The sequence below is a fragment of the Culex quinquefasciatus genome, chromosome 3, assembly GCF_015732765.1.
Source record: "Culex quinquefasciatus strain JHB chromosome 3, VPISU_Cqui_1.0_pri_paternal, whole genome shotgun sequence".
NCBI lineage: Eukaryota > Metazoa > Arthropoda > Insecta > Diptera > Culicidae > Culex > Culex quinquefasciatus.
In genome coordinates, this window is record NC_051863.1 from 85,075,572 (window position 1) to 85,085,765 (window position 10,194).

A 10,194-nucleotide genomic window follows, 5' to 3' on the forward strand; every position below is an offset into this window, starting at 1 on the left:
ATTACTTAGATCCATGATTAAACTTCAGGGTAAGAACAACATCATTCGCAAATTTTAATCCAATCTGGATTGCTTCCATCATGGATGTAGCATTACTCATCGTTTGAATCAAACCGAACAGTGAGTTTTGCAAAAAAGTCATTTTTTCAAACGTAACATCGCCGAGATCAGAAGATCCCAAAACGTTGCCAGCAGAAAAAATTTCAAATGAGATTTGAGGTACCTGCCCAATTTCAGAAAGATTGGTAGAGGATTTAAAATTCATGGATGAACCCGAAACGACGTTAGCAAAAGAAACTCCATTGTTGTTACCTAACTTTTCCACGGTAGGGGTATTTCTAGAATTGTTCGAGTGAGACAGCACGAACGTTTGATTTAAAGATGCAGGTACAACCTGACTTTGAGAAAATTTCGGTTTGGATTTCGGCTGATGCTTAGCACGAGAATCCAAAACCTTTTTTCTGATGGGGCAATCCCAAAAATTTGATTTGTGATTTCCATAACAATTTGCACATTTAAATTGGGTGACTTCTTTCACGGGACAATTGTCCTTGTCGTGAGAAGAATCCCCGCAATCCATGCATTTTGGAACCATGGCGCAATGATCAGTACCGTGACTGAATGCCTGGCAACGCCGGCACTGGGTCAGATTCTGGCCATTACCGCCATGTTTCTTAAAATGCTCCCACTTTACCCGTACATGGAACAAAAACTGAACTTTGTCCAAAAGTTTCAAATTGTTGATTTCATTTCTGTTGAAATGAATCAGATAAAATTGTGAAGTCAAACCAAAGCGAGAAATATTCCCGTTTGATTTTTTCTTCATCGGTATTACTTGGGATGGGACAAAGCCAAGCAACACCTTAAGTTCGTTTTTGATCTCATCCACCGACAAGTCGTTGGAGAGACCTTTCAAGACCGCCTTGAATGGCCGAGCATTCTTGGTCTCATACGTGTAGAAATTGTGTTTGTGGTTTTTCAAATAACCAACAAAAGGTTGGGGATCTTGTAAAGATTCCGTCAACAAGCGACATTCTCCTCTTCGACCAAGCTGGAACGAAACCTTCAAATTGCAAGTTTCCTTGCAATTCTTCAGTTGCGTTCGAAAGGTGGCCAAATCGGAGACGGAAGTCACTACAATTGGCGGAGCCTTTACTCGTTTCTCGACGGCAGAAGGCTCAGTACGAGGAGAAGGTTCCTTGTCATCAGTTTCGGATAAAACACCGAAACTGTTTGCCAATGGAATTGGAGGATTGACCTCACATTCAGAATCAGAATCAGACCTCAGAAGAGGCTGTTTCCGTTAGCCGGTTTAGCGTTCAAACGCTTCACCGACGTAACGACCAAATCTTCAGAAGATTTGCGTTTACCTTTGTTTTGACGCATTTTGCAAGCAAAGTTCTCTTAAAAGATGGCTTTGTTTGTAAAATACAACAAAATTTCAGGTGGGGTTAGTCTTGAAAAGACTGTTTAGAATTTTGGAAAATAACTCAGGTAGTCTTTAAAAAGACTGTGAATTTTGTTTTGAAATAACTCTGAGCTCAGGTAGTAAAAAATACCGCAGCTCTAGTGTCCGTTCACCACGAAGGTTCGCAAGACACTGACAACAGTCACAGGTACACACACCCTGTACCTGTTGTACTTCGACCGCGGCACCGTCAAGATCCAAGACCTGCGGCGGACTAAGACACTGGACGGTTTTTGGGTGAACTGGCGGTTTTACACCAAGAACCCGACAGACGTAGCGCAATGCCACCGTTGCCAGAAATTCGGCCACGGCTCGCGGAACTGCAACCTCCGGCCCCGCTGCGTGAAGTGCGGTGAGTCACACCTCTCGGAGGCGTGCGCACTGCCACGTAAGGTGGACTTGGGGGACAAGGCAGAACAAACTAAGCCGCGCGTAAAGTGTGCGAACTGTGACGGTAACCATACCGGCAATTACCGCGGATGCGTCGCGCGCAGGGCTTACCTCGAGGAGCAGGAAAAGAGGAAGAAGAAAGCAGCAGCGTGCCACTCTCCTCAGCGAAGTACGAGCGCAGCCGTTCCTGCAGTTGGGCAGCGTACGGTTCCAGCGGACAACCCAGCGATCCCTCCTGGATGGGGGCGGTCGTTTGCCAGCATGGTCGCTGCCGGTAGCGGCGATGCGGCCCAGCAAGGAGTCACCGGGGGAAGATCTCTTCACCCTGCCGGAGTTCTTTGCTCTCGCGGGGGGAGATGATGACGCGGTTTCGGAGCTGCCGTAACAAGGCAGAGCAATTTCTGGCCCTCGGGGAGCTGATGATCAAGCACATCTATAATTGATATTATTTTTGTCTGTGATCTAGTTTTAAGCTTTCTCTCTATCTATCCTTTTCCCATTGCACTTTCTGTATGTTTTTGAAAACTTTTTCTTACTCTTGTCTATTCCATAGTTATAAGTAATAATTTTTCGATTGAATTACGATGTAAATCACAGCTGAAAGGAACACCAAAACTCTGTTGTGTACCTAAATGAACTCATTGTAAATTGATTATTCACAAATAAAACCGAATTGAATTGAATTGAAAATTAATTCAACTAAATGTCAATATATTACCATAGAATTGCTAAATAAACATTTTGGAGTGGGTATAACACCGTTTTGGAGGTCTTTGTTTCGATAGAACTGATTTTTAGAAATGTTTGCCCGTCATCGAGTACAAATCGCCAAGCAGGGCGGTGTGCGTTCTATAATATGGCAGCCAACATCGTACTGAAGAGGGTTAAGTGATTTTGTATCGATCATTGGCAGCACGCTTCGAATCCCTTATATCCATTCGTTATGTCGTTTCTTCATGCAATCTCACTTTCGCCAACCAACCAGCCAGCATCATCATGTGTGCAGACGACAAAAAAATCAAAGAGAAGCGCCGCAAAATTATTGTTATTCGTGCGATTATGGGACCGATTCACAAATTCTCAAACCATGACAGCATCATTATTGGTAGTCTGCTATAATGAATGAAGTAAAGCGATTCCCAGCGTATCTACTGCGGATGGTGGAGCTCTGGTTTATAATCCAGTTCTGTTCGTCCTTCTCCATGAGCTTGCGAAACAAAGAATGTTGACCTCATTAGCAAGAACGTTTCTCTGTTGCGAAAGATTTCATCGTCACTCTCACCCCACAGATTACATAGTAACCACTCTGAATTGATTTGTAGCGGATTATTGATTAACCTTGAATCGACTGATAATGTCACGATGCAAAACATGGTTCAAAGTTTGAATTGAAGAAGATGTTTCGATCGAAACACTCACGTTTTTCCATACCAATCATATAAGAATACCAACAATGAAAACCGAAAAGGTTTGTCTTTATTTATGGTTTTGAAATAAAGATACAAATATTTGCACTAATACAATTTAAGGTGATGACTAAACTGCGTGTTATGTCTACAAAATTTTAAAACAATGCCGTTGTAGCGAGGGTTCTTTGACGACCATTTCCAGTTTTCAAATAGGCACGCTTCTCAGATACGCATTAGTTCTAGACAGCTTGGCGCTACAGTTATTCTTCTCCCTAGAACGTGGTCAAAATGAGTCATCAGGCGCGCGGCTTCCGTTGTTACTAACAGTTTGATGGTTGGCAAAAAGCCACATTTGTCAAACTTTTGAACAAAATCCGTAAATGGACCATCCAAAAACCACGTGGACACTTTTTTGAAATTTCACGTACTTCCATAACATACTTGGTTCACAAGATCCTCTGAAATTACTCTTAGCTTTAAGTAAAATATAATTACGGTACCGAATGGACATAATAAAAATTAATTTCATGAAAAAACATACTTAGTCATGTTGTGAGCAGGTTCAAGAGTTTTGCTACAATGCAAATTCGAATCGTTACATCTTTTCATTACATTTATAAGCTTTATAAGGTTTGTCATTTATAAGCTAACACACGACATTATCTTCAAAATTAGTTACTAATACTTAAAATTTTCGGTAGGGTTGTCAGATCTTCAGGACTCAATGGTAAGTTATTTTATATCAGTGTTGGTATACTCGCGCTTTGCTCGCCGATTGCTCGATTGAACGGGCTAGCTCGCGAAGAAGAAGTATAATGTGTTAGAAACAGTTAATTTACTGTTCGTGAAAAGTAGAAAGTATTGTTATCAATCATTAAAAATTGTTTTTTTTTTTTTCAAGAATGAAAAATGTTACACCTACATCTCACCCTTGCTCTGAGTCAGTACGAGCAACATGCTAGAACACGCTTTGAGTGTTCGTGGCAGGCATGCACACCTTCCTTTTTGGTTACGCATTTTAACTCGGCCGGGGGTGGTACATTACGTAGGGTTTGATGTAAGTATAAGCGCCTAACCGTTTATAGTGTGCCTATCAACTTTCATTAAAGCAAAAACTGTTATATTTTTAGTTTGAATTCAAAAACTAATTGTTATTTACTGTGTATTGTTTTCTCATGAAATCTTCCCGATTGTTGAGTCGTGTTTATCTGTTGCTATTCCTTTTGTCGCGGTGCTTTGTTACAATATTTTGGCCCTAAGCATTTTAGAAAAGTTTTTCAAAAGTACAATAGTAATATTTGTGTTAATTCTTTGATCATTCCCAAAATTGAGTAAGGGCTCGAACCTCATTTGTTTGAAGAAAAGGGTAAAGATTGAAAACAATGGACAGTGAAAGAAATATACTATTTGAAGAATCAATAGTAAAAGAAAGATAGTAATTTATGAAGTAGATAAAGAAATTTACAATAGTTAATAAATAGAGGTAACAAACAAGCTTAGATTGTATTAAGTGCAATATATAGGGCAGATGAAAAATTATTCAAATAGATAAATAAAGATAAACAAAATTGACATCGCTGCCAAATTAAGGGAAAGCAGACAGTTTGTTACAGCAGCATCAATTGGTGAAATAGAGTGGAAAAACGTTGAGAAATAAGAGAATCAAGAAAGTAAAATCGAAATCAAATGGAGGATAGTAAACAGAAGCCGCGTTAGAAAATCAGTGAAACAAAATTCAACAGAAGATAGGTGGTAGCTGAGAATGAAGAGAAGAGAAACCCCGTTGTACGATGTTTCAGGTACATTCACAGCAGTTGACTCAACATACTGCGAATCAAAACAATACCGTCAACCATCAGAAATTACTGACCCTCGCTGGTCAAAAGTTTACGAGTCGTTTCCACAGGCCACCAGCTAGGTTGTCATCATGATGACTAACCCAAGCCAACGTGAAGGTAAGAAAATAGGACACTTACAAGGAACCAGAGCCATGCTATTTTATCCAAACAGCACTACGCTGCCCATGTTCGCATAAATGTCGTGTCAAGTTTTCGCGAAAAAACTGGATTTCCTCCTGATTTCTGGAACAAAGTACTGGATGTTATAGGCTCTTTTGAAAGAGCACACGATTTTGAACCAAACTGCATCAAAAACTCGAAATCGCTGAAAATGCATATGGGACATTTATGCGATCAGGGGCAGTACGGCACTAAGAGAAAAGCTCCTAATAATACCATAAGTTACGTCTTATGAACGAGGTCCCAGCTGTGTCCATTGAGGCGCTCACGAAATTTATAAGTAAGCTTATGAAAGCTTATGAGATCAGATAGAATCAGCGCATGCTTTACATAAGATTTTACAATGCTGTTCGACCAATGCCATGTTGTTGTTTTTATAAGAACTGGCAACAAAGTTCATAAGATTTTCTTATGGATTTTATAGTTTGGACATTCGCTATTTACAAATGTCAGCATTGTGAAAATAGCATAAGTCAATCTTATTTCACCCAAACTTAAAAATGGCGTCGGAAGAGCAAATCGTGTTGAACGAATTCCCTGAATTCGTCTTAAACAATTTGTGGGAAGTTGTTTCCAAGTGGAGGACCCGTAACGTAAGTTATTGCTTTTTTATTTTTCAAGTAATAGTAAACTATTACTTCATTACATGAGTTAATTTTACAGGACCTCGATGAGCACATCCCAGAGCACCATTTCACCGATCGAGACGCCAGTTGGAGGTTCCGGCAAGGACAGCACGGATCCTGTGGCCCCGGCCAGAACGGATTCGCAAATTCTAACGTAAGTTCATATATTTGTAATCAAACCAGAATTTAACCTAAATTTCATTCCGCAGACCGGTCCGGTAGAATCGATCCCGAGCCTCCGCGGAAGTTGCACGAAGAACGCAATTCTACCGATCCATAGATCAGTTGAAGGTTCCGGCAAGTCCCTAACCGGTTCGGTAGAATCTAATAGAGAAATTTCCATTCTTGGAACATTTCATCATTTCAGACCAAATATAGAGTTTTACCGATTGTACTGATAGGAATATTCCTAAGAATTGTTTAGTTAAATACAAACGAAAAAGCAAAAGTAATAAAAAAAAACTTCTTACAAGTATCATCAGTATCATGCACCCTTGGCCTGCTTTTTTAGTGACAAAAAATAAATTAAAAATCATCAAATTCTTTTACCGTGTATAATTTTTTTTCAGTGTAGTCCTTATCCATACCTACAACTTTTCCGAAGACACCAAATTGATTAAAAAATTACCTCAAAAATACAGATTATTATACATATTCGAATACTCTGAAAGATGCTCTACAACTTTCTCGAAGAGAGTATGTTGCTAACTTGCTCCTATAAAAAGATACAGCGTGTTCAAAACTCGTCTAAAACGTGTTTTTTGATCGAAAATAACGTTTTAGACGAGTTTTGAGGACGCTGTATCTTCTTTCAGGAGCAAGTTAGCACCATACTCTTCGGGAAAGTTGTAGAAACATTCCAGAGCATCCGATTATGATTCCGGTTTTGATATAGCGTGAAACGTGGATATTTTAAATATCATAATTCAAAAAAAAAAATTTTCCCATACAAATTTGTATGGAAAATTGAATCGCTTTGCGCAAAGTGAGGACTAAACCAATCGTTCTCAAACTTTGGGGAGTTGTTTAGGACCCCAAAAGGAACTAAAATAATGCTGTGCTGGAAAATCGATTTTGATATTACACCCTAATGGACAGCTGCCAAGTTTGTATGGAATATTATATGGACATACTGATGATGCAAAATGGCTTTTTGGGCATACCGAAGGCACCAAAAAAGCTTCAGCCGGATTTAGAAAATAAAAAAAAACGAATGACCGAAATCTGAGCGAATTGCTCTGTACCGTAAACTGGGGTCAATCGGGACACATGAGGCGAATTGGGACTGCAGTTTTAACCATTTTGGAGCACAATATTTTGACTTTTCTTGTTGGTTTCGGTTAGAACAGACTCAGACCAACCAAATGTGTACAGAGAGGGGGTAATATGCACCCCCTAAGGGAAAACTGTGATTTCTCAACCATTACAGCATTACTGTGGAAGAATTTTGTTCGATGTTCTAAAACAACTATTATTCTTCGTCATCCATGTGAAGAAAGTCTTAAAAAACCTCAAAATTTTTCGAAAATAACAAATTTCTAAAAACATTTTTGATCCATTTCAAACAACCATGCGGGGCAATATTCACCACAACAATAGGGCAAAATGCACTACAACAACGGGGAAAAATGCACCACAACATGGGGCAAAATGCACCGGGTAAAAGCAGTTTTCACTAGTCACCACTAGATGACACCGCTGTTTTTACAAAGGAGCTTCACAGCGGTGCATTTTGCCCCGACCACGCTTTTTGCAGAAAATTTAATTAAAAATGCATTTTTTGATGTTTTTGGACTCATTTATCTACAGAATAGTGAAGATTATGGCAAAAACTATATACCTCAATACTTACAATAACAATAAATGCTTTTTATATTGTCCAAAAATCATAATGAAAGTTCAATGAAAATTAGATGAAAACACAACATTTTAAAGTTTTGCAAATAACTTAAGCTGTTTTTAAACTACGATGCTCAATTTTTTCCAGCATGGTTTAGCAATGTTAAGCTTCCAATTTCTATGAGTTTTTCCCCGGAAAATTCTTTCAAATACCGAGAAAAGCAGGGAGTGCATTTTGCCCCGGGGGTGCATATTACCTCCTCTCCCCCTAAAAGCTTTAAGTGCTCTAAAAACTGCTGTCCCTATTCAGACTGTAGTCCCGATTCGCCCCAGATTACGGTAACATTTTTAACTGTTTTGCAAAAAGTATAGACATTTGCAGGCACACTTTATTCACTGGAAAAAGCTTGCAAGCTGTTAACAAAAAAACCTTACTTAATCCACCTTTAGGTGGTTGGTGCCTTCCTCTCATTTATAGAGTGATAACAATCCCCTAAAGTGTCCACATGGTTTATGGATCTCCCCTAACGTTCGCAGCACCTAAGAGGTCCTAATAAAAATAAGTGATGAGTAAAAAAACAGACTACCTACAGACTTTTTGATTATACAGACACGGCCTTTGAGGAAAATTGCATCCCTCTACACGGCTTTTTCGTGGCGATCAGACCCGGCCAGTTGAGGTTATGTGAATTCAGAGTACTATTGTTAATTTCTTTTGGTTAACCGCGGTGGATTTTCTTGAAATAATTCGAACTGTCAAAAATCCACCAAATCATCTACCGGTGGATACTTTTCTACCACAGTTTTTTGTGCGATCAATGTGGTAGATGCTTTGGTGGATTTTTGACAGTTCGAATTATTTCAAGAAAATCCACCGCGGTTAACCAAATCAAATTAACAATAGTATTCAGACCTTTTTTCAAACTGCTTGTAATTTAAGATAGGTAAGTCAGATCTTGATCATTCTTACTCCACAAAAATTGTCATTTCTGAACCTTTCTAAAAATATATAACATGTGAGGGTTTGATGAAAAACCACCCTTTTACCATAATTTTAATTTAATATGGAACAGTTTTTTAACATAACTTTTTAAATACATGATAAAACTGAATGAATTTAAATAGCAACATAGGGGACGTTAAGACGGATCGATTAAAAACGTTCCGGCCAAAATCAGTTGAGCCTGTAACGAGATATTCCAGTGACATTGATTCGATACACATGTCTACATACAGCCAAACACACAGACATTTGCTCAGCTGGTGATTCTGAGTCGATATGTACAAATGAAGGTAGGTCTAGGAGGTCTAATTAAAAAGTTCATTTTTCGAGTGATTTTATAGCCTTTTCTCAGTAAGGTGAGGAAGGCAAAACAAAGTACACATAAATTGCTTGTGCTTGTGAAGGGTCTTACGATTTTTCTATTAGTAAATTAATCACAACACTTACACTATTCGCTAGTTCAATAGACAAAAAAAAAACAAAACACAGTGACATCATACTGCACAAAACAGCTTGAAATGTGCTCGAGCATTAAAAAATGCATAACAAACATTAAATTTGTATAAAAAGAATAGAATTTATGTTACAAAAACACAGCCTACTTTGTTTCCATAGTTTAAGTACTAGTATTTATGTTTAGAGGTTTTAGTTTATATACAACGTTTAGCCAGTATCAGCCTAAACTCCACTCTTAAATTGGATCAACATGAAAAATCATACCATTCCGGAGGGTAGAGAATGTGACATTCCCACAGTCGACCACCACTACGGATATGTCCAGTTGGCATGAAATTAAAAAAATAGTCACATAGCTTAGCTGAATTATCGAGATTAATCGTTCAGATGCATTCTATAATCACTTGAAATTTGATCTGTATCGATCTCATGAAATATTAACATCTCTGTAGTGCTATTAGAGGACATCAAGTGGCGTCCTTCGAAATGTTTTTTTCTTCTTTTTCTATGCATCTTGTACTAACTTTACCTCGACCTAAATGTAGATGATGGATATCCATTCATTTTGCTGTACATCTTCACTATCTTCTATTCTTATGCTGCTGCTGCTGCTTCTTCTTTCTTTTAATATATTCCTTTGACTGCCCCACAGGCGCACACACTTCTCCCGTTCAGCACAGGGATTCTTCTTCACTTCTTCCTTCTTCTCTACACGAACCTTATCCCCCCCTCTTCTGACCACTGGCTTTCGCTGGGACGATTTGATGGTAGAGGAAGTGAAAAAAACGCCAACAATTCTCTTGAATCAAGAAAAAAGCAAAACCTAACACCAAATTCAGGAATCCTTCGTCATTTAGCACGCAGCATCGCGATTTATTTTGCTGGCAGAAGCTAAGTGTCCGGACTTTTCACTTCAAAATATTGATAGATAACTTTTCACGAGACGTCGTCGTCGTTTCTGAAAAGACTGGTGGCGCTGCGTGGT

General features: G+C 38.8%; 1 protein-coding gene across 1 annotated transcript in view; it reads right to left on the minus strand.

Annotated features, from left to right (window-relative positions):
- Positions 1 to 10,194, minus strand: part of LOC119769501 (sex-lethal homolog) — a 43,043-nt gene extending 32,849 nt beyond the window's left edge. The window contains 3 exon segments of the mRNA XM_038262184.1: positions 9,474 to 9,502; positions 9,505 to 9,518; positions 9,739 to 10,194. Coding sequence (XP_038118112.1) covers positions 9,474 to 9,502; positions 9,505 to 9,518; positions 9,739 to 9,785 — 90 coding nt within the window. The 5' untranslated portion in view covers positions 9,786 to 10,194.